General features: G+C 41.2%; 2 protein-coding genes across 4 annotated transcripts; one reads left to right on the top strand and one right to left on the bottom strand.

Moving 5' to 3' along the window:
• Nucleotides 1–251: 251 nt before the first annotated feature.
• Nucleotides 252–8,699, bottom strand: pdcd10a (programmed cell death 10a). Of its 3 annotated transcripts, XM_084949890.1 has the most exons (9): nucleotides 8,594–8,699; nucleotides 8,383–8,450; nucleotides 6,543–6,736; nucleotides 3,682–3,735; nucleotides 3,360–3,477; nucleotides 2,640–2,766; nucleotides 1,798–1,876; nucleotides 1,607–1,689; nucleotides 252–1,175 (listed from the first exon to the last, which is right to left on the bottom strand). In XM_084949890.1, the coding sequence occupies exons 3-9, from the start codon at nucleotides 6,630–6,632 to the stop codon at nucleotides 1,028–1,030; spliced, it is 699 nt and encodes a 232-aa protein (XP_084806016.1). In that variant the 5' UTR covers nucleotides 6,633–6,736; nucleotides 8,383–8,450; nucleotides 8,594–8,699; the 3' UTR covers nucleotides 252–1,027. The 3 variants fall into 3 exon arrangements, with proteins under 3 accessions (XP_084806016.1, XP_084806017.1, XP_084806015.1); XM_084949891.1 differs by lacking the exon at nucleotides 8,383–8,450 and having other exon boundaries at nucleotides 8,594–8,685; XM_084949889.1 differs by lacking the exon at nucleotides 8,594–8,699 and having other exon boundaries at nucleotides 8,383–8,568.
• Nucleotides 8,673–27,098, top strand: serpini1 (serpin peptidase inhibitor, clade I (neuroserpin), member 1). The gene is made up of 10 exons (XM_084949884.1): nucleotides 8,673–8,779; nucleotides 9,354–9,549; nucleotides 20,457–20,745; nucleotides 21,793–22,023; nucleotides 22,402–22,596; nucleotides 24,675–24,879; nucleotides 25,043–25,140; nucleotides 25,811–25,897; nucleotides 25,990–26,079; nucleotides 26,210–27,098. The coding sequence occupies exons 3-10, from the start codon at nucleotides 20,478–20,480 to the stop codon at nucleotides 26,284–26,286; spliced, it is 1,251 nt and encodes a 416-aa protein (XP_084806010.1). The 5' UTR covers nucleotides 8,673–8,779; nucleotides 9,354–9,549; nucleotides 20,457–20,477; the 3' UTR covers nucleotides 26,287–27,098.
• The last annotated feature ends 187 nt before the right edge of the window (nucleotides 27,099–27,285 follow it).

The following is a 27,285-nucleotide window of genomic DNA, read 5'->3' as shown; positions in this document are numbered from 1 at the left end:
GCTGGAATGGGAAGGAGAAAGAAAAAAAAATTGGTATGGCTCTTAGTTCTGGGAGGAAAGAGGCGCAGTCGAAGAAAAGAGAACGCAAGGGCAACTGAGCGAAAACGAAGCACTCTCACACAACAATACAAATCTGAAGAGAGACCCACTTTTGGAAAAATCTTTCTCACACGTCAGAACTCTTTAATTTGCAAGAGGAAGAAGAAAAGTGGTTTAACTCGTCATGACTTCTTTAAGAGTTCTCAAGGAAGTTCAGGTCCCTTCATTTTATTTTCACTGGCCTTGAAAACGTCATGAAAACTACAGAGTAGGAGTTGAACAGAAGGTGACAAAGAGACAATATGTTCATAATCAGAGACATCTGTGTAAACATGTGAAGGTTAAGTCGTCACTCATTTGAAATGAATTGAAATCTGCAGCTTTGGAGTAGTAACGCTCTAGCTGGAAACATTAAAATACAAGACAGCGAGAGAAGTCCAGTTAAGTATACATGTATATACACATGGCACATATAGATAATACCTATGGGGAGCTAAAGAAAAAGGGTTAGAAACTACTGAGATTTATATACATTTACATCTCCAGTAAATCAGTGGGCTTGGTCAGACCAAAATAACAAAAAAACAAAAACAAAACATTTAAAGATGGCATCTTGGTCTTTGGCAAATCAATCAAATTACAAATGACTACAAACCGTATTGGCTGGATATTAGTAATTGCCAAAATGATAACTTTTAAGGACTTATATGCAATTGCCAAACTTTTAAGGACAAGGGAAACACTGACATGATCTGAACAGAGTGGAAAATGCAGAGGGGAGCGTAGAAAATATTGATTTAAGAATCTGATAAAAGAACAACATTAAAGAGAGTAAAAAAAATCCCCAGCAATTACTGTCAGCCTGACTTGCTTTGAAACTCGAAACTACCTGATCTCCCCTCAGAGCCACAGAATTATAAATTATACAGCCCCCCCAAAAAATAATAAAACACCTTTACAAATTAAAAAGCCTTGTTTCGCCTGTCCTCTAATGAAAATGCTTCTCCTGTGTCTGCGCGCGTCTGTTCTTCGCGTCTTCTCGGGCCGCCGCCGCTGGGCTGCCAGTCTTGAAGGCCCGCATTATCATGTTGATTTGGTGGGTGAGCTGGTTGGCGCTGACAAACACATTTACTGCTCTGGAAACAACCGGAACAGAAAGACAAGGACACACGTGTCACTCACACGGGGAGAAAAAAACCCAGAAAAGCGTGGCAACAATATTAGGATTGATCCAGGGAACACTTTGATCTGGCTGGAATAGAGAATGTCAGGCTTCAGAGAACACAAGCCAGGATGGATCCACAGGAAGTGGGTCAAGGGAATTATTCAGCATTGGTGGATTTGATGGTAGCGGGCCTGTGATCAAACAACCACCATTTACATGGGTGACAGTGGGTGTGCGCGTGAGCGTCTATGCAAACAGGCAAGGCGTGCAGGCGTGGGTGGGTGTGTACGACTAGTGAATGCGTTGGTGGCTATGTGTGCGGACACGAATGAGAAAAGGTTGAAGATGTGATGGAGAAAAAAAGAAAAGGGGTAAAAAAATACACTAGAAACAGTGTCTTACTTTCCATCTTTGAAGTAGGTTTTGAGAGTGTCACTGAAGCTCTTGGAGTATTTCACAAACTCTTTCTTCTGCTGTTCCACTACCTAACCAATAAATACAGACAGCCTTTCAGCTCCACTTTTTTCACAGCAACTGTGTTTGTGCGCACAGGCACTTTTTTTTTTCTTAAACTTACTAATGTATCCACTTACCCGTCTGTTCTGATGTTGGTATTTCCTTAAGACAGTATTAACAGTGTTTAGCAGCTCCTTGATGGCACTGGCAACATCTCTGCGGATGACACACACAAGTGAGTGCATGTTAGAAAGAAAAAAATATATATATAGAAATCTTCAAATCTGTCTGTTTTTATCAGGCACTGATACCCTGAAACTACAGTCCTTTGATCCAGCTCGTTGTCTCCCCTTTCTTCCCCCTGTTCTCACAAACACGCTCTCACCTTCAACTCTCTTTCTCTCTCTCCCTCCCTCTCCCCTCGCATGCACTTGAAATCTGCCGTTTCATAACTTTAATTTCTTAGCATTCCCTTTGAATTGATTTTATTTCTAAGCCCTCCGCTGGGTAAGTAACTTAAGCACTGACTCACTAAGAGTATTGAATTCCATCAAAATAATGGCAAAGTGGGCCAAGAAGATGAAACATCTCTCACTTTCTCTCTATAGCGTGCGTGCAGCGCGGCGGACAGGGACGTTAATAGTTTCGCCATCACTGCTGTGCACACTGCTCAACCTTTGAAAGGAATCTTACGGCTTAGAAACAAAGACATGCTCCGGTTGGCCAGTTGGAATCAAAGAAATGAGAGCTATGTAATGCCAGGCAGCGTCTTAGTGCATATAATGAAATATTAATTGGAGAACAGTTACTAAAAGCCAACTCTTTCACTTTTAATCAACCATTGAGATGTTGTAAGTCAAAAGGGCTTGCTTTCTGCTACTTTAATCACTTAATCTGATCGAAATTTTGCACGTAGTAGTGAACCTGATTTACGTCACACTGCAACACACGTGCACATTCACACACACAGCTGTCTTACTTGATGGTATGTAGCAAGCCCATTCGGTCATTGATCTCATCAGGCAGGGTGCTTAGGATGTGTTTCAGAGCTCGGGCCCTCTCGTTCAGCTCCTGGTACTCTGGCTCTTTCCTGTCAATCATCAACTCTGAAAAACACCGAGAGGAAGAGAACAAAAGACAGAGCTCAAACTCCTCGCAGCAATGGGCACGTCAGCACGCGGGCAGAACTCATGAAATTAATATTGGTGACGTGTTAAAAACCTATGTCTACAGTGCAAGTGTGAAAAATGAACACAGCATCAGGAGTATGTGTACATGTGTGCACTCACACACAAACACACACACGTTAGGGACAGTAACGTGTTGAGTTTGTTAAGTGAAAAGCCGGATTAAGGTAGAACTTGGGATGTGCCATGCAGGAGGTACATTTAAAATTCATCCACTGTGTGTGTGCATGTGTGTATTCATTACTACCATCAATCACTGTACACTCGGCACAAGGAATTCAATTACAGACAGAAACAAGGGAACAACTGAAAGCAGACAAAGGGGTTGATTTGTGTGGAAACAGCTCCCCCCAGTGGATATCTGTGCTGCAGCAGCACAGGACTGGGCCGTCACAGAAACCAAAAGAAAAATCAAGTTGGTATTCCCACAGCTTTCATCTTTAAGTGCACATTCTGGTCTACAGCAGAGTACAAAAAAAAAAAAAAACACAAATAAAAGAAACCAAACCTACCCTGCATATCATCTCCAGCCATGCGAAGCAGAGCCTCGTTATAGTTCATTTTTAACTTCTTCTTTTCCAATATTTTGACAACAACGTCCTGGGTAAGGCCCGGGGTCTCCTTCTCTGCCTTGAGACACACAAACATGCAGCTGCTGAGGACTCACAGTCACCCTTGGTGTTTTGCGAAAATAAAACTATAATCAAAGTTATAAATCACTAAGCTGCTGTAAAGAGGATTTACAAAGTGAAGGGTACAGGCAGAGTCGATACAAGAAGGATGGCAGTTTTGTCCATGAAATGCAAGCAAACAAACTTTAAGAGAAAACTTTACCTTTATAAAAGCTGTTCTCAAGGTCTGCGCTGCTGATAAATTGATCTTCTCCAACTGCAAGTTGTAATACACAAACACACAAGAATAAGCCAGCGGTAAAAACTAACACTCACACAGCTTAGCTCTTACCATGGCCTCTCGTCTGTGCTGAAATGTAATTCTGTAAAAAGTACATGAAAGCTAAGGATCCCACCGTGTTAAAAGAGGACACCGTGATGCTGAGATGTGAAAATCCGGGTGGACTGAATTGGATTCTATTGTTAACCTCGAAAGAATCGAAGTGCATTCAGTTCCTCTGAGCTGATATTTTGGCATTAGGCAGGTCTTTGCTTCTTCAGCTCCAGATCGCTGCTTGTTGGTTTGCGCACCGTGAAATCGATAGTTTTTCAATAAGATAATTTCATACTGTAAACAATAACACCTTGAAAGAACAGCAGAAAAACAATGAGAGCAATCAGGAGTGACAAAAGCTGAAATTAGCAAATTGCAGAAACCAATTTAAGCCAGGGGATAACTGCCGAGTAGGTTTGTGTTACCCAGTAATTTGCTTAAAAAAATAAAATAAAATAAAAAAAACAACACCAACCCAAAAAAACAAAATGGGTTTTAAGTTTTTGTTATGTTTACATGTACATTTTTTAAACTCCTCTTTATTTACCACAAATTTTCCCCCTTAATACTCAGAAATCCACAAGCAAATGCTAAATAGCAAAAGACATAAATGAAAGACATGATAATGGGCAAATAAAAAACAGCAGCGCACCAGTATATCAGTGAAACATGGCTATTAGCTGATATTGGGGCTTCTGACTGCTTTTTTTGCAGTTCAACGACTGAAAAATAATGTAAAGAGCTGAAAGATTTTTTCAATATGTTTCATTATTTTTTAGATGCAAACAAAAGCAGCCTTTTTGGGCTTAAGGTCAAGGTCAAGTTTATTTATATAGCACATTTCAAAACAGCCGATGCTGCACAAAGTGCTTAACAATATAAAAATGGCATTAAAAAGCAACAATGTAATACAATAAAAACAATATAAAACAAAAATAGGACAATAAAAGAATTAAAACAATAACTAAAACTATTTCAAATAAGACAAAAATGCTTGGGTCATAGTGTGTTAAAAGCCAGGGCATAAAAATGTGTCTTTAGTAATGATTTAAATTGCTCAAGTGTTTGTGCAGATCTAATATTTAGGGGGAGACTATTCCAAAGTCTGGGACCTGCCACAGAGAAGGATCTATCACCACGAGATTTGAGATAAGTCTGTGGGATGGACAGCATTAATTTTGAGCTAGCTTAAAGGTGCAGGTAAATACAGGTGTTACTGATCTTGCCTTAAACAAAACAGAACCTTCATTAAACTACCGTAAACGCTTACCAGCCACTCATTAAACTGCTCGATAATGCAAGTGTCTAATCAGCCAATCACATAACAGCAACTCATTGCATTGAGACATGAAGACTTGGCCAAGATGACCTGCTGAAGTTCAAACTGAGCATCAGAATGAGGAAAGAAAGGTAATTTAGGAGACTTTGACTATAGCATGATAATTGTTCCCAGATAAGCCGATCTAAGTATTTCAGAAACTGCTGATCTACTGACATTTTCCCAAACAACCATCTCTAGGGTTTACAGAGTATTGTCTCCCCCTCCCCCAGCTCCCACCCAAAAAAAGAAAGAAATAAGACATATCCAGTGAGTGGCAGTTTCTGGGCAAAAACTGCCTTGTTTGTGTCAGAGGACACTGACCAGATTGCTTTGAGCTAAAGGGAACTCAACAATAACTCATAACCACTTATTAAAAGGTATGCAGAAGAGCAAAACAACAAACCTTGAAGCAGACGTGCTACACAGCAGAAGACCACGCTGGGTACTACTCCTGTCAGCTAAGAACAGGAAACTGAGGCTCCAGTTCACACAAAACTGGTCAACATCAGATTGGGGAAAAAATGTTGCCTGCTTTGATGAGTCTCAATTTCTGCTACCACATTTGGATGGTAGGGTCAGAACAACATGAAAGCATGGATCCACCCTCCCCTGTATCAACAGTTCAGGCTGGTGGATATTAGCACCCTCAGTACCAAACACCACAGCCTACAGCCTACCTGAGTATTGTTGGTGCCCAGGTCCATCTCTTTGTAACCACAGTGTACCCATCTTCTGATGGCTACTTCCACCAGGATAGCACACCATGTTACTTGAACATGACCATAAGTTCTCTGTACTTGAATGGCCTCCACAAGAAATAGAAGTTAATCAAATAGAACACCTTCGGGAGGTGCTGGAATGGGAGATTCCCCTTATGGATGTTTCCATGATCTTGTTGAATCTATGTCTTCAGAACTGCCTTAATTCTTTGTGTCAAAGTGTATCTGATGAATTATCTGGTGAGTGAATGTCAAGACAAAATGGCTGTTGGGAAACGGATAAATTCCCCATTTTAAAAACTGTTTTCAACTTCTTTTCTGGGTCTTTAATGATAACAAAAGAAAAAAAAAAAGACTATGGAAAAGTGTAACCTGTAATCGTGCAGGTGTGATACACAGAAATGCTTGACATGGATAAAAAAAACCCTTCAGAGATACTGACAGTCACTCAGATTTACCATCAGATGAACAACATGAATAGTAGCAGCCTGCTCACTTCTCATTACCGCTCGTTCTCCATCACTTGGTCTTGTTAACACTACCGTTTCCGTATTTCTATTCGGCTACACCATCAACTCTGCAACTTCACACAAAAGCCTTTCCACAGTTAAATACAACCCCTGCTTGAACTGACTATTTACCGAAAGTCTCATTCCAATTTTCTTCTAAGGTCACAAACTCTCTTTTTTTTAAATTTTTTTATTCTTTACCTCCTTAAAGACAGGAAACATCACGGTGTAGAGAGCCATCGGAGCCAGCGAGGCAGCAGCTGCATCATTCTTCATGTCTCCCATGGTCATCCTTGACCAATCGATGGACCCCTGTGCGTGCACTCGTCCACTGATGCTGGTTTCACTGCATTCAATCAGTCATGAAGACTGACAGAATGGGAGCAGACAAGGATCTAAAGAAGAAAAGAGCACGATGGGAGAACAAGCAGGGAAAGATGGATGGTAGTTGACAAAAACAACTGTGTAAGGGATTAAAAAAAAAAAAAAAAAAAGATAAATAAATAAAATGATCCATGTTTACAACCAGGCTAAATTTATCCTGTTTAAACATGTCTCTATTGTAGTGAGGAGGTAGAGAACAGGTTCCACAAAATTTCAACTGGAGCGCTCTAATTCTATTAATTTTTGTGCAATTAAACAAGATCAAACCCAATGTTTACTTCTTCCAAGAAAGTCTTTCAGTCACAGATATGATCATTCCATAACAGCCACACCGCTTAAAAGACTGTGCTTTACTGCTCCACTGGGCGCAATGCCGACAAAACAGGCACGAGTCACACCTGTGCCAGAAAACCACGCTCTTCTGAAAATGACTGCTGCAATAAAGCAAGGCGGTGTGATAAATATACAACCTTGGTATTGGTTTTTAGCTTGTTTTTCCCCCCAGACCAGGTTAGTCATAAATAAAAACAAGAGGAAGATCCAGCACATCCTCTTTTGCAGGCCTGTATTCTGTCTCTTTTACTGTCGGGTACACAGGAACACACACCTGGCACATCCAGGACCAGTTTTTGCTCACCTACATTTTTAAGTACATAACAGCTTCAATGGCTCTATGTGACAATCTCCATTCGTACAACAAATCCCTAATTAAAAAGGGCAGGGTCACTCCTTTTTATACGAGCTCACTATTCACGCGGGTGAATGAAACAAGAGTGAGACAAGTCGTCACCCTGTGACTTTCTGCCATAACTGAGAGTGCTCTTAGGTTTATCAGATGCTTGGTTCTGCCCTTTGGCACTCTCTCTTGCATAGAGAGTAAAACTGTAAACAGGTCCAGTGTGACATTATTATATCTGATAAGGATTTTAAAAGGAGGTTTAATCAGTGTTTACAACAGCCATGGTTACAGGAAGGATTGCACTGGTTTCTAGTTATAAGGGATACGTCATATACAATTACATGTGCCAAAAAAGGTAACACTGCAGACTCTGTTACTTCCCTGAACCATAAATGACTAAGGTGTGGCAAATCTTAGTGCAGGCCAAGACAGAGAGGTAATGGTAGCATTTGGCACAGATATATGGAATGCAGACCAATCATTCAGTGTATGCCAGGACAAAAGGTGATTACAGCCCCTTCTGAGTCATTTGCATAGACTAATGCAGCTCTTCCTGGAAATAAAAAAAAAGGGGGGAGAATAACAAAAAAGTGTTCAGAGCAGCATGAATATCTGGGGCAGTTTAAAGCCACCGGGGTGTTTTTGTTTTTTTGTTTTTTTGTTTTTTTAGAGTTCTCTGTGAAATGACCCTTGGATCAAAGAGAGGCGTATTGCTCTGAAAAGGTTACGGTCATAACTCACTATAGATATTTATAAGTCAAAGTATTATAAAAAATTTTTGTTTGTTTGTTTTGAACTCCCTTATTTGGCCCTTTTCTGAAAGGGTACCGACCTCGCTGTAGTAGTCACTATATTTGAGGTTGCCCTGCTTCTCAGCTCCATCACAGATCTTTTACCAGTTTATGTGGTGGTTAGCAGGCACGCAAAACTACATTAAAAACAAATCCAAAGAGCTCAAAGTTTCGGTACCAGCCTTACCTGATAAAATACGGTTGCCAGTGATGAGAGAAGCGGCGGACCGTTGACCGGAAAACAGCAAATCACGTCTATAGGTAACGAACTAACGTTAGAACAGCAGCTTCGACAGCAGGTGATTCAATCTGTTCTGTTAGCACTCCAGTTGCCTCCTTATGAAGTGCGACTAAATAAAGCTGAATGAAGGCGGGGACGTGTTGTTGAGTTATCTTACCGTCTTGTTTTGGGTTGTGTCTCGTTCAGGAAGTTTTATTGTCTAATAAAAGTGCAGACGAGAGCCAGGTTGGGCGGTGTTGGGAGCTGCCCGTTGGCGTCGCTCCAGGCTGTTTGTAGTTCTTTCTATGGACGTCCTCAATGTTTCGTTATTGCCGGGGACACCGAAATAGACTTCAATTCCCAGGTAGGTACAGGTAATGGATTTTTAACCCTTAAGTCGAGTATGAGACGAATATTATCTGCGGTATGAGCGCACACATTTTAACCATGTTTAAGAAAGCACATAAGAAGAAAATACCTTGATATGTATGTGTATATGCGTCTACAGTTAACATTTGTGTCTACGCGTCTACAATTAACATGATACGAATGATAAGGTAGCTAGCTATCAGAAGAACGAAATTAACGGTTTTCACGACGGTCAAGAGAGTTCGCTGCCAAAAAGCTAAAATATCGTCAGTTGCGCAGAAATACCAGGCTTAATTAAAGGTACGTTAATAGTGACAGGATGCGGCTGTTAACAATTATTAGCATTGTGCATTACTGTAAAACGTTGTTTGCTAGGGAAACTGTGCTAACCGCTAACCCCCAGGACCATTATTAAGCTGGAGGTTAGCTTTTACAAACAAAGAAACAAAACAGAGAGAGAGAGATGTGATACATCTTTGCTATTTCATAAAATAATTAAGAGGCTGTCGTGAGAATGGTCAAAAAATATGTTTGGAATGAGAGTAACTTGAAGCTTTACGGATTCACAGACATACAAGGAAGCTGGAGACAGTTACTATTTCACCTAACGCCTAAACTCTTTGGCCAACTCTCATTGGACCAATCGGCGTGGAGTGGGCGGGGTCTGCGGCAAACGAAGAAACAGTGAGCTGCGGAGGAGAGCAGCAAAGAGAGAGACCGCACTTATTCATCCTTCCATCCCAACCAACCGTACGCCCTTTATCGGTAAGAACCGTTTCTGGCAATAATAAATATATATACCTATCTATGGTTCAGTCACAACGCCGGTGCTGATTTATGTGAACCATATTGAGATAAGAAAACCGTAAGTGCTCAGCTTTTGCACGATAACAGAAGAATGTGATATTTCTGAGTTTTTCCACTGGAATTTCTGTTTATTAAGCTGTCAGGAATGAGTAGGTGTAATGGGGCATTTTATGGACTAGTGTAAAAGGATTATGATTGCTGTAATCAACATGTGTGGGCTTTTAATAGGGGGGGCGGGTGGAGACGCACATTGGAGCCAAACGTTTTTTCCCAAGCCCACACTGATTAAAGCCGTTACCCGTGTGTCCACTACCCAGGGCTATTTAATTTTCATCGGTGGTGCATGGTTAAATTGTTGTAGTTCTTGCATGTTTTTTGTTGTTGTTTGTTTTTGTTTTTTTGTTTTTGAACTGAAATCAGCTTCAGTCGATGTGTATTTCTTGTCCTTGAAATATAGGCAAAGGCGCATTGAGTGAATGTGTGTGAAATAACGAGGCAGATTGTAGTAGCTTGGTCCTGCCTTATCCCTACCCCACAGTAACACACATACACACCACTTGTTATTCCTTTAATGCAGATCTCTGTATATGTGTACATGATGCTTTGATGGCCATCGATACCTCAAATTTATACATACTGTCTGTTTTATTTATATGTTAAATAGCAGTGGACAAAAGAAAGACAGAAAAATCTGGTCAAACATTGCAGTAAAAGATGTAATTATTGCAGTATGATTAGATTGCACTAAAACATTTATGATTCTTTTTTTTGGTTATTTTTCTCATGATATCACCTATTCTATGTGGCATTTATGTGAGTCTAGCAAAGCAAAAGTCCGCAATAAATATTTCAGCGTTCCTCTCTCTCATGTCTCATTCTCTCAATCCACCTCTCACATCTGCTTATCTCTGCCACTAAAACAGTGACTTTTCTAAATCCTCATTTAGGGAAACAGGAAAACAGAGTATCCTTTTAGGTCATAATCTCAATGTATTAATCCCATATGGATTTGAATCACTGGTTAATCCTCGCTGATAGCCTGCTGTTTGCCCCCCCTGTGCCTGCCTACGGTTTCAGCGCTTGCATACATGTGTGTGTGCGTGTGTGTTCTCTCTTTTCCCACAGAGCACTGCATTAATTGCATTTCAATAATTAAATGTCTTTCAAATCGTCCTAGCGAAACAAAATGAGAGAGGAGGGAAAAGTAAGTGCCTGGGTTTGAACGGCACAGCACGCCGAGCTGTGATTGCTTGTGTGTGCGAATGCTAACAAGAACCTTACAAATCTATATGTGTGCAGGACTGCTGACGTGCATCTGTCAGCTACACGTGTGGCTGCGAAAATAAGGAGCAGTAAGGAAGATACTCTGTTTCCTCAAGCTGGGACCAAGCTTGCTATGTGCTGCCGTGTGAACCATAAGAAGAAGTTTAACATCTGTGTTCTGCAGTACATGTCTTCGCCCCACAGTTACTGAGCACACTGTGCATGCAGTGCACTTGTGCGGCCTTTCTTCTGCCTTTTTTGTTCTGCGTAAAATAAACTCGCACACCGAAGCACGCTACCTGCATATACGCTTTCAAGCCGCAGGTTTGTCCCGAGTGTGCTCAGCAGCAGCAAATACACAGGATATTTAGCTTATATTTGGACAGATCTGAGGATGAGGGAGCAAAAATATTCCAAGAGAAAGAGGTCAGGTGAGGGGAAGACGTCAAAACAACGGAAATAGCTCATCTTAGATTTAGGTAGCAAAGCTGCCAATAGCTGGCATCTCAAATTAAATGCATCCATGTTGGAAAGCATTGAAAACATAGAGGATATTAACACCTAAAGCTACCTAAAATACTCAGGTATGCTTTTAAAAATTTGAAAACGATTTAAAAATTGTGTGTTTATCTGCAAGTGTGAGCATTGCATACAATTAAAGGGTTTTTTAAAAATTATTTTATTTTGTTTCATTTAACAAGTGTAATACGTACCTGTGTTTATACACTTGTACCCTGGAACTGATCTGTTGATTGATTTGTGATGCCAAGTGTAGAGGAGAGAGGATGAGTGCAAGTAGAAGATCTATCTGAGGAGGAAAATAAAATGGTGACAGTCATTTGATAACCCAATCTATATGCAAAACACATACTACTCACAAAGTAGACTGCTGCTTTTGCACCACTAGATGTTCAGCAGGTACTAAGTGTAGACACAGGATGCATGACCTCACCTGGGTTGAATGCAGCCGTCATGAATGCACCTGTGCATTTCCTGCTATCCTGTGTCACCTCTGGGGAAAAAAACAAAAAAAACAACAACAAGATTTTCGCATTGCCCAGCTTCTTTTTTTTTTTTTACATCTGTAGTCAGAAGACTTTAACTCAAAATCAGTTTAATTTATTCCCTAAATGTTTACACCTGCAAGCTAACAGTTTCGAAACCTTCATTATCACTCTGCCTCTCGGCAGCCTCGTCACAGCTTTTCATTGAGGATCACCTGCCTTGTCTCTTTTTTCTTATCTCTGTTACCACCCCAGATATACGGGGATATACAGATATAGGTCTGTAAATATTTGGACAACGACACATGTTTTTTTTTTGTAGTTTTGCCTTGTTTTGTAAATCAAGCCATCAATATGGGATTAAAGTGCAGACTTTCAAAGCAGTTTTTTTTAAGTTGCATTAAATGTGTTGAAATTCCGACTTTTTTTTCCCCAGAGATTACAAGATGATAATAAGACAGACTAACATAATTGTAAAAATCCCTTGCAGTCATCAAATGCTTCAGTTTCCCTTGAGATGCCAGGCCTGTGCCGCCTTCAGTAACTAAAAGCTATGCACTGTTGTGCCTGACCTGACCATTGAAGAATATCCAGTTTCACTGCCTTAAAAAATCCCTGGACTGCTTTTGCTTTGGATCATTATCAATTTATATTGTGAAGCGCTGTCCAATCAGTTTTGCAGCATTTAGCTGAATCTGAGCAGAGAGTATAGCGTCACCTCATCAATAAACAATAGCTGCCCAGCTCCACTGGAAGCCATATAGACCCATGTCATAACATCGCGTTGTTTGACAGATAACATGCATTTCTTTCCTTCTCCATACCTTTCTCTTCTCATCATTCTGGTACAAGTTCATCTTGGTTTCATCTGTCCAAAGAATAATCTCCAGAGCTGTGTGGGCTCTTTCAGATATTTTCTGGTAAAGTCCAGTCTGGCCCTCTTGTTCTTCAGTGTAACCAGAGGTTTGCAGGTTGTTGTAAACTCTGTATTTACATTCTTGAAGGAGTCTCTTGATTGTAGACTTTGACAGTGACAGTCCGACCTCTTCAAGAATGTTCTTGACTTGGTTAGATGTTGTGAAGATGCTTAACCTAACCATAGAAATAAATCTGTCATCATAGTTGTCTTCTGTGGTCTTTCAGGCCTTTTAATGCTGCTGGGCTGCTCAGTGCATTCATTGTTTATAATATTTAATATTCCAATGAAAAGCTACCAAATGCTATCGAATCAACTCTAGATTTCTCATTTTCTTAATTTGTAATAAAATAATGAGGGAGCACGCCTCACCTAACCATGAAACTGCTTGTCAGGAAATTGTCCAATTTACTTTGGACTCCCTGAAAATCGGCGACGGTGGATAAGAACGGCTGTAATCCATAACCAGCTAATAGAGTATTTTTGTTGAAAGTCTGACCTTCACTAACATCCTGAACGTTTTATTTAAAATACACTGTAGCGATGCACAGTCCCAAAGCTGCACAAAAATCGTGTCGTTGTCCAAACACTTACGAACGTGACTGTATGTGTACGCTTCCCCCACAGGACTAGTTGATAGTGACCTTTCCTATGCTGTAGACCATTTGAAAAAGCCTCCAGTCTTTTCACTTTTACCGCTGACCCCAAATAAAGGCCGATCCAATTACAACTCAAACCTTCTAAATGTGCTCCCACAGCACCAGAGTGGTGTGTGTGTGTGTGTGTGTGTGTGTGTGTGTGTGTGTGTGTGTGTGTGTGTGTGTGTGTGTGTGTGTGTGTGTGTGTGTGTGTGTGTGTGTGTGTGTGTGTGTGTGTGTGTGTGTGTGTGTGTCCTGATATGGATGAAGAAAAAGAGACACTGTTTGGTGTGCCAGGGCAGAGTGTGGGGAGCAGTCAACCATCTTGCCATGCCGTGCAGGGGGCCGTGAGATATGACTGGCTCAGAGTCAATGCTGCTAAGCTACCTCCATGCAGCTCCTCAGTACACCTCCTGCCACAAACATATTTGTCTGTCTGTTTTTATTTGTGTCTTCTCCTCTTTTGCTAATTTTCTACCAAAAAACTGTCCTTGTACCCCTCTGTGAGTGTGTGTGTATGTCTGTGTATGTGCTTCTCCCTCTGGATGTCTCTGTTAGCACGGATTAATAAAGAGTTGTTAACCTCTGTTTGCCCTCTGTGGAGTGTGCAGTGAGCATCTTGGGACTCCAGGCAGCTTCAATAGCACAGTGTGTCATTACTAACAAGGCACTGGATAAGCTAATGTTCTGACATTAGCCATGCACAGGCTACATTCAATCACATGGCAAACAAAAGTACCACGGGAATGGTTGTGAACTGCAGGGCCAGAATTAGAGTGGTGCTTAACCAAACTTAAGCATAAGTAGGTGCAATCAGCTTTGTTTAACAGTTACTAAATAACAGTGACTAATAAGGTGTTGCTACAGCACCGACTGCTGTGTCATCATTGTGGCTTGCACTCTCAATCATACATAACCCATCCTTCACTAATAATAATGCTATAAAAGCAGCAGACAGATTTAGGTAATCAGTCCTGAGCCTGTGGAAACAGAGTTTTCCTCTCCTCTGTATCCCTGTGTAATACAGCACAAATCTTCTGTTCACTTCTTAGTTACAGAAAGAATAACAATCTGTAACACATTTCACGCTCGATTACAATTTCCTGTGATTGAGAAAACTTAATTCATTAAAATGGCCCCTTTCCAAATTAAAAGCTATAAACGAGTTAATCCCAAAGTTGTTGGAGAGAAGATGATTTTTTTTTTTTTCACCCCCTTTCAAAAGCTAAATGAAAGAATTGCACAGAATAGAACCGAGCTGCTATTTGGATTTTAGTGTTCCTGTTAATTTGAGCTAAATCCTAACTAATTTAAAATATTGTGCACGTTAGCTGGGATTTTTGTGATTTGGTTCGTGTCACTGTCTTTTACTTTACCCCATTTTAGCATCATGTTGCCACTAATGTATAAAATCAACCACCTGGTGATAAAAGAAGTCTGAGTCATATTAAATTGTAGCAGCTTTTTGTGTTATCATTCCTTTGAATATTAAATAACTCCCATCGTATAAAATTTTTGCTGTTTTGTTTCATCCATTGCACATTATTCTTTTGTGAGTGCTTTAACATTTTCTGCTGCATTCATTTTAAGTAAACAGAGGTGAGCATGTACTTTTGCAAGGAAGATGATTGTGGTTTGAAAGGTTGGGTCCCTGAAAGGGCTTCTTTAGATAACATCTTTGCAGCCATTTAGCTGCAGTTAGCTGCTTAGTTAGATGGGAGCAGGGGGCGTGAGCAGACCAGACAGTTTGATTGATGAATTGGATGAAATTTATTGTGCGCTGTAATGGAAGTCTCTTCCCTCACCACAGGAGTTTAGTGCTCTTTGACTGCAATGGGCTCCACCAGCAGTGGGCTTTATTGCAGCCCTCCCTATGTAAATATTTCCTTGTCCTTGGGATTCTTCACATGAGCGGTTGAGCAACAGGTACTCATTAAGCTGGCAAAAGAGATGCTCACAGAGACACGAGAGGTTTAAGATTGATGATGTCCGTTCTATGGAAGTGTAATTGTTTTTAATGCGGGCATGCATGCTTTATAAGGCCTTTATAAGTTAAGCATATTCATGGTGAAATGGTAAATGGCCTGTATTTGTATAGCGCTTTTACTAGTCCCTAAGGACCCCAAAGCGCTTTATACAACCAGTCATCCACCCATTCACACACTGGTGATGGCAAGCTACATTGTAACCACAGCCACCCTGGCGCGCACTGACAGAGGCGAGGCTGCCGGACACTGGCGCCACCGGGCCCTCTGACCACCACCAGTAGGCAACGGGTGAAGTGTTTTGCCCAAGGACACAACGACCGAGACTGTCCAAGCCAGGGCTCGAACCGGCAGCCTTCCGATTACAAGGCAAACTCCCACCTCTTGAGCCACAATCGCCCCAAATCACACCAGATCGCCCCTGCCAGTTTAAACAGATCATCCATTGCAGAAATTCAAGGTTTTTCTGGGCCGCAGATGATCATAGACATCATTCTCTGCAGTTTTTTCCCCCCAGAGGAATAGGCCTTGATGAAACGGGTTGTTAGCATTTTCACAGAACTTGTCAAAGCTTCAGCAGCTTGGAAGTGTACTTGGAGCCAAAGTGAAGTAGAGTGCTGAGATTTGAAGCGTGCCTAAGCAGGAGGCACAGTTGGAGGATTTTGCTGCAGCTCCTTGTTTCCAGGGAAAAGTGGGGAAAAAAACAGCAGAAGTTTTCCTTGTTTTTGCAAAATAACCAGCTGCAGTGTGTGTGTGTGTGTGTGTGTGTGTGTGTGTGTGTGTGTGTGTGTGTGTGTGTGTGTGTGTGTGTGTGTGTGTGTGTGTTGTACCAAACAGTTTTACGTGACAGAACTGTAACTGGTGCGCAGAGTTCTTGCAAAGAGACGAGGTTAGTGAAGACCGAAATTGCTGAACGGATTCATAAAATGTATATCTGCCTAAACAGAAGGAGAAAGAGAGGGTAGAGGGAAAAAATCTGAGGACTTGTCTCCTGGCAAAATGAAAAATGTCCATCACTTGTAGTTGCCGTAGAAACCTTGTCTTGGAATTGCATGTGGAAACGTGTGTGTGTGTGGATTTGAACAGTGAATGAGGATGTTCACGTTTAATAAATTCCTCCGGTCTCCGAAGCGTGCCACCTCAAGGTGTTGGGTTTAAATGGCAGTAAGGATTAACCTACGTGCTGTGATTTTGGGTGACGTCATGCTTTAATTGTGGAAATGTCAACTGCCGATCTGTTTTGTCTGAGATTTAGGATTACACTGAGAGATTAAAGGCTGCCTTTAAAGGCCACCGAGTTTAATTGCACAGAATTCATTCAGTTATCAGGATTAAAGTCTTGCAACTTAAACCATAAAGGATTTTCTGACATATTAGGTTCTTTCAGTCACGAGAGGACATTATGTGTAGCTGGGTGTTGTCTTTCCTGGATTACCTGGGTGGCATGCTGGGAGACCCACTTGAGAAGATCAGCGCCGAAGTTGGTCTCATAGTCGTCAGTGGTTAAAATGGAAGAGTGTGGGATCCTCAGCCGAAAAAGGTCAGAATGGTGTCGATGTTACAAGTAAAAAGCCAGCCACCCATGGTGTTATTATCCACTCACACATGCACACTTGTATGCAGGCACACACACAATGAGGTGCGCGCACAATTGCACTCTACACCGCTTTCCCCGACTTTACTGCATGGCTGGATCTTTCCTTACAGAAAACAAGGCTGACTGTCTGAGGAAAGTTCAGCTCCCACAGCTCAGAAGGTCAGGAACATTATCTCCATTTACATCTGTGCCAGCCGCCCCCTCCTTTCCCTCGGCCCCTTATACTTTCTCTGGACTTCTCTGCTCTCTGTAGTGTCAGACTTACAGCGTGATATGTGAGAACAGGTGTGCATGTAACGAACGGTGTAATTAACAAAATACATCAGCGTCGAGCCTTCAAGGAGTCATTTAATCTTTTTTTTTTTTTTTTTTTTTTTAAGTCTATTTGAAGTTGATGTTCAAGGCCGTACCCCCAGTTTATATACAGCTAGCTTAATGCATTTATTTCTTTTCACATTTTGGTGTTTTCACTCTGCATTTGTTGACCATAATGAATGAAAACATTAAAGGATAACGGTAGAGTCACTGTCACCAAATCCAATGAAAGCACACAAACCAACAGCCTGCCAGTGTGCATGTCGGCCTGGAGCACATTCATTTTAACTGAAAACGTAAAACAAAAAGCAAAAAGTCAAATTTTTCAAACCCGCTGGGCAAAGGTTGCTTAAATAGGAGTAAATTGTGAATCGGCTGGGGACTATTTTCAGCTGTGGACTACTATGTGTTTCTTGCTCTAGGGTGACAGTGCGTGTGGTATTGAGACAAAATAAGTAAACAACAGTGTCCATGTTGACTTTAGTGAAGCAGCATGTTACTGGATATGATTGTGTGGCTCGCTGATGGGTTTTTAATAGGTTTGGGAGCGTTGGGACACTATAATGAGCTGTATTAGGCTTTGGTTACACAGGCAATCAGCAGTGTCTTTTTAGGGTCAGCTAATGGTTAATTCATTGACTTTCAGCTGGCAACTGTGAGATTTTAAATATGATCAAGGCAATCAGATTGTATGCTAAAACTGCAAACACTTAACCAATTAATATTGTATCTGCATGCCTAAATGCATTGAGCTGCTGCCATGTGATTGGCTGATTGGCTGAACAGGTGTACCCAATAAAGTCTCCCCTGAGCATATTACTTGGTTACATGGAGAGCAAAGTGTAAGTGACAAGGGATTCTGGAGGTGACTGCGTGTGAAGGAAAAATTGGAAAGTCAAATAAATTTCCATTTGCTCAGACTGATGGATGCAAATCCACCAGGCTTCATGGTCCCTGCAATGCCAGAGTACAAGACAAGTTCTCGACTGTCACCTGAGAAGGAAGTGACATGTGGTGGTGTGCAGTTTGCAACAGGAATGAGCGCAACAGTGCGGTGTAAAATATAAGCAGGCACGTTCAACTGTACTGGTTTAATCTGGGGTGTTACTTGAAGGTTAAGGCTAGCGATTTTTGTTCATTTATTTCCATTATTTAAGTCTTTCAGTACTCTCTGATTTTCCTTTTCTGTGAAACTCACTCTCTTCTCTGCCTCTTTCTTCTTTTGATGGTTTAAATCTTTTTAAAGAACGCTTGTGTTCTTTTTATTTTTCTAAACCAAAGAAAAGTTACTTTTTTTTCCTTTTTCCCCCTCTGTGAGCTGTTTTTACCTTCAGATTGTGAGTAAAAAAAAATAGTATTACAGGAACTTGTTGATCCACTGTGATCAGGTAGCTGTTGGATCACAGTGGAGGACTGTGGGTACATGAAGCATGCAGCAGATACAGTAAAGTGCATATAACAGTGTAGCAGGGCTGGACCGGTTCATTTCAGGAAGGTAGATTGTTTGCCACAGCAGAGGAAAGAACAGGACGCAGCAGAGTGGGGCACTAATTTTCTGGCTGCTGCCCATTGTTTATGCTGTTGACACTCAGGTACATTGTCACCACCAACACCTGCCATCTCACACATGCAGCCAGCAGATTCCAGCCAGGCTGCTAATTGAACCCTTTATACAACCTATAATAGTAACAGCACAACAGAGAGACAAACAGCAAAACAAATGCTCTCTATCTCACGCGCCCTGTACTTGATAACTTCCTCCATGTTTATGGAAATGATCACTCGATTTTTTTTTCTGTTTGGCCAGCAAAAAACAATGTTGCCTGGCAACAAGAGCACCACAGTTATAGTGTGTGTGTGTGTGTGTGTGTGTGTGTGTGTGTGTGTGTGTGTGTGTGTGTGTGTGTGTGTACTCCCCATCAATCTGGGGATGTAAAGAGAGAGGGAGAGAGGAAAGGAGTGGTGAGGGCAGGATTAAATATGGATAAGAGCAAGAGGGGAAAAGAGGGCCAGAACTGTGTTGGCATGGCAAGATAAGGGGATGGGGAGAAGGTAAAGGCCTTTTTCCAAGTCACTTACTCTCCACAAACGGAAAGAAAATCGCCCGTTCACATCAGAAACCTTCAAAACGCACAGAGCAAAGCATGTTTTAAAGGAAAGAAGCTGATTTTACTCAAGATGATAAGAATGGCCATGAAATATTTAGAAGTTCATTTAGTGGATGTGCTCTGAATAGCAGTACTCACTGTAGTCAGCTTCACACATGTATTGTATGTGTCATGGCCTCTTTCTTTCTTTTTCATACATTTTAACAGTATTTTTCCATTTCTCAGATGACTTCTGCTACCATGTAACACTGAACATCATGATATCTACTGTACATCTTAGGATAATGATACATTACCTTTGCAAGAGTCCTACTGCCTCTTATAGCGCTTTTGGTTGATTTAATTTAAAAGCAGGTATAAACTTCCTGTAGCACCTCAGCTCCGACTGTTACACTGAATGTTACAGTAACATCATAGTATAAAACATTTTTCTACAGTAAGGAAGTGTTTTTGTAGATTACAGTGCATGTGATGTCTAGCTGACAGTACTTTACTGTGATTTAAGGAGGAGGGAATTTGGTACAGTGAGTATTTGTATACATGTATTTTTTTTTATTCCTCTGTAAAATTAAAATTGGCAGACTGGTTGATTGACAGATGTTTTCTAACTCTCTCTCGTCCTATTCATCAACCTACATCCCTACTGTGTCTTTCATCTCTGTCTGTCTCTTCCAAAATCCTCTTGTCCTTCATCTCCCCCGCTCAATAATCTTTTCTGCTTTATCTCATTATCTCTCCTGCGTGTTGTTGTCTCTACCTTTGCCTCTCTGTCCCATCTAAACTCTACTTTTGACTACATCTCTTATTCCTAATAATTTTCTCTCATCTATACGTCTGCATCCTCCTTTTTTCTAACCTTCCATATATCTTTGGCTCTCTCCATCTATATTTCAAACATATTGTTCAACTTAATTTCCTCTCTTCTTCTTTTTTCCTTCTTCCTCGCTCCTCTTATCCCACCGTTCTCTCAATCTTCATAATAAATTTCTCATCTTTCTTTTTCTTTCAATCCACTGCATACCTGCCCTCTTTCACTCAGCTCTCTGTGGTCTGTGCTGCGATGTTGATCCTGGACGTTTTGTCCCCGCTCCTCCTCCTCTCCATCCTGTTGCCGGGCTACGGTTGCCGTGCGGCGGACATTCCAGAGGACACTACATCAGAGTTCTCGGTCAGACTGTACCAAAGGCTGCAGGCAGCAGGGGGTCAAGACAACATCATTTTCTCCCCGCTGAGCGTGGCCGTGGCCCTGGGCATGGTGGAGCTGGGAGCCAGGGGGGCTTCACTAGAGGAGATACGACAGGCTGTCGGATTCAGCCATCTGCTGCCAGGTGAAACGTGTTTATAAGCAGCAGTTCACAAACGTCAAGGTCAGGAGTAAGTGAGTGGAGATGAGTCTTTGACACAACAAATGCAAATGTATTTCTTTACACGAGAGGAGTAGGATTCAGGGGCTCTCCTTCTCTTATACACCTTTATACACATGAACGATTGAAACAGTTACATATTGTATTGTATATCTATTGCTATGGTGCAAAAATAATATATTATAGAATAGAATATTATTTATAAGCTGAAGTTGTTTTTTTACTCTATGTTACCACTCAAAGCTCTTACTACAAGCCTCAGTTAACGTGCTTTAAACCTAACATTCATTTACACTCTGATGGATGGATTGGAGGCAACTCTGGGTTCAGTGTCTTCCCGTCCATCCATCCATTTTCTTCCGCTTATCCAATTCAGGGTCACGGGGGAAGGCTGGAGCCTGTCCCACCTGTCATAGGGCGAGAGGCGGGGTACACCCAGGACAGGTCGCTAATCTATCGCGTTGCTGGAGAAGGCATGGATCAAACCACTGACCTTCCAAATAGTAGACGACCCGCTCCACCGCCTGAGTCATAGCCTCCCCTGGGTGGAGGATGGGGAGAGGTTCACCGGAAAGATTGGATCAATAATTTAAGGAGAAAATTTGTCAAAATAAGATAAAATAATTTGGGGGTTTTATTCGTTATAGTACATAATAGAATTAAAAGATTCAGAGGACCTGGACACAAGAGATGAAGTGATATTGATAGGCTATGATCTGTGGACCTTCAGGCATCGCATTTAAAATAAATAAGGTTTTATAGTGTAACTCACAGGAACCGTTGTTGGTAAAAAGATTTTAAAAATGCCTCCATTTTCTCTGTGATGAAGCGTATTTAAGATGGACTGGTGCAAAGAGGAAAACTGCCCTCTGTGGGTCGGACAAATTTTGAAAATCTTGGAATTTTAGAATATGTATTTTTCAAATGATCTTGTATAACAGCACATGTGATGCTCAAAGCTTTTAAATAATGTCTAAAGTAAGAACGTGTGTCTGTCCTTTTGTTCTCCAGGTGTCGAGTTCTCCTTGCTCCAGAACCTGACAGCAGCCCTGTTGGATGATGACAGCCACTATGTGATCCGATTTGCCAACAGCCTGTTTTTGCAGGAAGGTGTCACCTTTAACCCAGAGTTTCTGCATTTGATGAAGAAGTACTTCCGAGCTGACGTGGAAACGGTTGACTTCAGCGAATCGTCTGCCGTGGCTGAGCAGATCAACAAATGGGTGGAGAATCACACCGACAGTAAGTTACAGAGAGAGGGAAAAAGTGGGGATGCTGTTAAAGAGACTGAATGAATGCATACTGATAGATATACAGCTATCCTCTGTTAAAATCTGCCTGATGTTTAGGAGTCTGGAGTAATGGATTTAAACATACAGCAATGGTAGTAGCCTCCATGCACGTTGCTAACCAAGAGCATGGTGTATGCGTGCACCTTCTTCTTCAGACAACAACAATCCAATTATGAGCTGCTGACATGGAGCATTGTCAAAGCAGTTGCAACATCTTGGTTTTTGTGTATTTGCATCCACATGCTAAAAACCACCTCAGTAGGGGGCTATCTTAGCGCTAATGGAAACCAAGGTGTTTTAAACAAACTGTACAAATCGCTCCCTCCAGGTAAAATCCGGGCTCTGCTCTCAGCCGATGACTTCAGCAGCGTGACCCGTCTGACCCTGGTGAACGCAGTTTATTTCAGAGGCTCCTGGAAAAACCAGTTCAGGCCGGAGAACACCAGGACCTTTTCCTTCAGCAGAGATGACGGCTCTGAAGTCCAGACACTCATGATGTACCAGCAGGGAGACTTCTACTATGGTAGGAAAGAACAGTGTGTGTGTATGTTTGCAGTTTTAGATTTGTACTCGTGGCATTTTCTCCGCAGGCCTTGATTTTCAGCTCATATTTCCTGAGGTTATTTAAAATGTTAATCTTTGTTGTAAAATATTCATATGTCATGTCGAGTGTTATTCCCTGAAATAGGCTCCTGTTTTCAGCTCGGTTCAAATTCTGTTCACTCGCACAGACACCGCTGGTACGTCTTTTCAACTTAGTGGAGGTTTTGAAAGCTTTTCGTGTCAGAAATATCAGCACTTAATTGTCACAGTCTGTGCTAAGCTGTGCGCTACTATATTAGTTTTGAAGGTACAAATAAAGGGAGGCTTTTGCTTTGTTTTCTTTTTAAGTGTGTTGATTTCTTTTCTTTTTTTTTTGTTGTTCAGCATATGTCCTTTTTTCTTTTCTGTTAGCCTCTGGAGGATGTTTTATCTGTGTCTAGTTCTAATACCATTAAAGTAACCCAAACTTTTATATTCTTTTTTTTTTTTTTTTTTTTTTTTTTTTTTTTTGCTTAAATGTAATGATCTGCAGAAATCTGATTAGACTTTTTGACTTCTGTTATTAAGTCTTTGTCATTACGTTGCAACATGCACACTGTTTTGCACAATGCGACAGGTTTTTTTTGTTTGTTTTATTTTGTTCTCTAAATTGCAGCAATGCAGTAGTAATTTTTTTGTAACCAAGTTGTGATGTTACAGTTTAGTTATTATGTAACTAAATCGACGTAGATGCCATTGGTTTATTTTCTGGATCTATGCTGTCTTTAAGTTCCAGAGCTTAGATGTACTATACATGGTAAATTTCTGTGTTTTGCTGGGAGATGCAATACTGCACAGAACCCTGCAGTTTGTCTGCTGTGCTGTTACATGTGACTGACTCTCGTCTGTTTCTTCCGCATCTTTCTTAGTCTGCCGTACTGCCAAAAACAGTCGCATCACAGTCTTATGGCTCTGCTGCAAACGCTGGTGCATTTCAGTTATTTTGGTCCCGTCTGTGTACGACTGCAGCGAGGATGCTCGCGCACACCTACATTCACACATGCTCACATACGCAGGATCAAGGAAATTTGTGCATGTGTGAATGGGTGTGGATATGGCATATTTGAGAGCTGCAAAACAAGGACAGGTCCTTAGGGAAATGGTTGCTTTCTGCAGCACGATCCACAGAGTGTGATTGTGCATTATGAAGCGAAATCATATTGGTTAAGTAAAATGTTTCGGGAGGCCACATTATCTGCTGCGTGGCTGCTTCCCTAACAGCAAGAATGCTCACTTAATGATGGGTGATCAGTCTTTTTGTTGTAATTTTCCCCTTTAAAGCAGCTTCAAAAGAAGACTTGTGTGCAAAGAATGGGATCAAATTCTTCATAGACTTTATCTTATACTCCAAAATCTAAGCAGCATGTTCAGATTGAACTCTTTACCCCTTAAAAGTCTACTAGGAATTACCCCTGAAGCCAGTTTCTGTCATATTTCAGGCTTATAAAACAAAATGACTGGGTGTGCATTAGAAGTTAGTGAGGGTGGTCTCTCCTATGCAGCTACATATCTTTATTGATATATACTGAGGTGTTTTTGTTTCACTATTTGTTTTTTACCGCTATACTTTACAGGCTTACTTGGTTTAATTTCCACCTGCAGAAAGTCATGATCACATTTGTGTGGCGGGGGGGGTTTTTAACTGAAAGACATAGTCAAACACACTCACTTCCACTGCATAACTGAATTTTTCTTGGGCTTTCAACAGGGTGCTGTTAGTACTAGGCGACTACATACAGTATACAATGGATGTAATCCATTTTCACACAAAGTGTAAGCAAAGCCTTTGAAGTTAAGCGTCAGTGGTTTTTAATTAAAGCATTGGGGGAAATGACCACACGCACTCTGTAATCAATACAGCCAATCATTGCGCCTCAGCGTGCTTCCATTTGTAAATGTTCCTCCTCAGTGAACTTCACAAACCCATTACAGGGGGCCACCAGCACATACAATATGAGCGTGCAAGCTTTCGCATATATCCATCAATACCCACAGATTTGTATGTTTCCTCCCTATCAGGCGAATTCAGTGACGGCTCACAGGAGGCCGGCGGTGTGTACCAGGTGTTGGAAATGCCCTACGAGGGAGAGGACATGTCCATGATGATCGTTCTTCCTCGGCAGGAAGTACCTCTGGCCTCCCTGGAGCCCATCATTAAAGCGCCGCTGCTGGAGGAGTGGGCTAACAATGTCAAACGACAGAAGGTGGAAGTCTACCTACCGAGGTGAGACTTTTATATATGTGCAAGTCCACTCACCACCTCTCACTTATGTTGTGGTATGTTTCGCTAGCTTCATCTGTCACCTTTGCGCCTTTAGACCATTTACATTATATAGTCCCCTTTTTGAATCCCAAACTCAACTCTAAGTCAAACCTCACCTGTTCAGGTTTAAGGTGGAGCAGAAGATCGATCTGAAGGACACTCTGCAGGAACTGGGAATAAAGAACATCTTCACCAACAATGCTGATCTCTCTGCCATGACAGGTGAAGCGCATAAACTCCTAAAACGCTTCAGTATGTAACATTTAATACTTGTTCTTCTCGGGAGCAGTGAAATAGCCTTCAGTACTTTCCAAGGTAACCAAGGTAACTGGCACTGAGTGGGCAGGTCAGAGCTGTCACGTCATCTGTTAAAAATAGATGCACAGAGTGAGACAGGTAGATCCACAGAGGCAAAGAAATAGGGACATAAATATGTCAGGGTAAATAACGTGGACACATAAGTAATATTCAGCTAAATTGATAACTACTTATCATTTGAAACAACTTTATAATGTAAGTTTCCTTCAGGATTATCAATCTTGCTCAAGACCGCTTGTTCTTATCAGGTGGAGTTGGTGATGTATAGTGAAACAGAGTAGGCAGTACTGAATTCGGGCACATCTTGCACTTGCTAACACTTCCTCAGCCAAATATCTACTCAGAGGACACGCTCTGTTCAGACAGGCTGGTAGATAACTGGGGGCAGTGTTAAAAAGTAATCATTGGCTAAAGAATAGTTTCTAACCAATGCTTGTGACTTGATGTGACCCATATGTTTGGCTTGCAATCCTGATTTAGTCAGTAACAGGATATATTCTAGACCTCAGCATAGATATGCATACATCTTATAAAGAAAAGGCGGTGCTGTGTTTTTTCTGTGTACATTATCCAGATGTTGAGGATCTGTACATTGGGAAAGCGGTGCAGAAGGCCTACCTGGAGGTGACAGAGGAGGGGGCAGAGGGAGCTGTTGGTTCAGGTATATTTTTGTGTTTTAGTCCACACATTACTAAATACATGGCATTTTGTTGTGTATAAATGTTGATGGGTTTTTTTCCCCCCGTCTCTTAGGAATGATTGCCCTGACCAGGACTCTGGTCCTGTACCCACAGGTCATGGCTGATCACCCATTCTTCTTCATTATCAGAAACAGGAGAACAGGTGCGTGAATCTCTGTGTGTGAAAATACGAGTAATGTGTGGTTTGTGTGTCTATGCATCACCTTCAAAATACATATTTTAAGTAAGCTGGTACATATAAGGGATACGTTTTTGTTTTTGTCTTGCTCCAGGGTCCATCCTCTTCATGGGCAGAGTCATGACTCCTGAGATCATCGATCCCAACGACCATGACTTTGACTCCATGTAACTGTGACATGAGGTCACACAGTCTCAGCCAATCAGATCCTGACGTCATAAATGCTACCTATCTTGTTTCACCATCTTCAGCTGTGTTTTATACTCTTTATGAAAAAAAATAGATCTATAAGCTGAATATTATATGATATATTATATATTGAAACATGACATTTGACATGTTACGTGGCTGTGTTTTGATACTGGGAGCTTTAAATTCCTGGATAGAGACGTGCAGAAAGAGGAAGCTGTAAATATTCTCTAGTAAAGTAGGGTTTGTATGTATGTGAGCTGGAAGTACACCTGGGATGTAATTCGTGCACAATCCTTTTAAGTTCAGCAGCTTAATACTCACTCACACCCATGCCCACAAAATGCACAAAACCCTTCCTCTTTGGAAATATTTACTTTAACTTACATCCCTGTACATTTGACATTGTGTTCTATATACATATATATGCTCAATATTTATTGCAGAATAAACATGTGCAAACACTTTGTCCTTATATGATAAATCTTAGTAATATATCTGTTCCAGACAGTATTGAGACATTTTTACACTGTAGGCACATGGCTACACTGCTAATGAACTAATATGCCTTATCACATCAGAGTGGTTGATTAAGACCCAGCTGGGCGTCTTAAAGCTTGCTAAAGCGGTTGCTTTAGAGAGTGACTGGAGCATGCAGGTGCGCTGAACAAGATCTGCTGCACTGCTTTGGATGTACATACAGGGAGAAACAGTAACACCAGCTGTATTGAGTATTTTATTCAATAAAAACATGAATGTGTTCCCATTAAAATGTACCACTTTCTTTGTGTGTAGAGGTTGTTTGTTGTCTTGTTTTTTTTAAAGGTAGGTACCACTTTATAATACATCATGCAACTAAGGGTGTAATTTCCCTGTAATTAGATGGAATTTCAGTGCATTTTATTTTTAAAATGAAATGTAGATATATTGACATGCTTTTTTAAAGGTTTAAATAATAATACTGTAAGTAAATTTAAGGAG

Source organism: Perissodus microlepis, chromosome 14 (genome assembly GCF_051167445.1).
Source record: "Perissodus microlepis isolate ML-2025 ecotype Zambia chromosome 14, ASM5116744v1, whole genome shotgun sequence".
In the NCBI taxonomy this organism is placed as follows: domain Eukaryota; kingdom Metazoa; phylum Chordata; class Actinopteri; order Cichliformes; family Cichlidae; genus Perissodus; species Perissodus microlepis.
This window is presented reverse-complemented; position numbering and strand designations above follow the sequence as displayed.

Bases quoted from the DNA above. Each gene is read 5' to 3' on its own strand.
- pdcd10a (XM_084949890.1), bottom strand. From the start codon at position 6,632: ATGACCATGGGAGACATGAAGAATGATGCAGCTGCTGCCTCGCTGGCT. The intron at 1,690-1,797 runs GTAAGTGGATAC...TTTATTGGTTAG, and splicing joins ACCAACATCAGAACAGACGG to GTAGTGGAACAGCAGAAGAA. The intron at 1,176-1,606 runs GTAAGACACTGT...GGTTGTTTCCAG, and splicing joins ACCTACTTCAAAGATGGAAA to AGCAGTAAATGTGTTTGTCA.
- serpini1 (XM_084949884.1), top strand. From the start codon at position 20,478: ATGTTGATCCTGGACGTTTTGTCCCCGCTCCTCCTCCTCTCCATCCTG. The intron at 22,024-22,401 runs GTAAGTTACAGA...CGCTCCCTCCAG, and splicing joins GGTGGAGAATCACACCGACA to GTAAAATCCGGGCTCTGCTC. The intron at 22,597-24,674 runs GTAGGAAAGAAC...CCTCCCTATCAG, and splicing joins GCAGGGAGACTTCTACTATG to GCGAATTCAGTGACGGCTCA.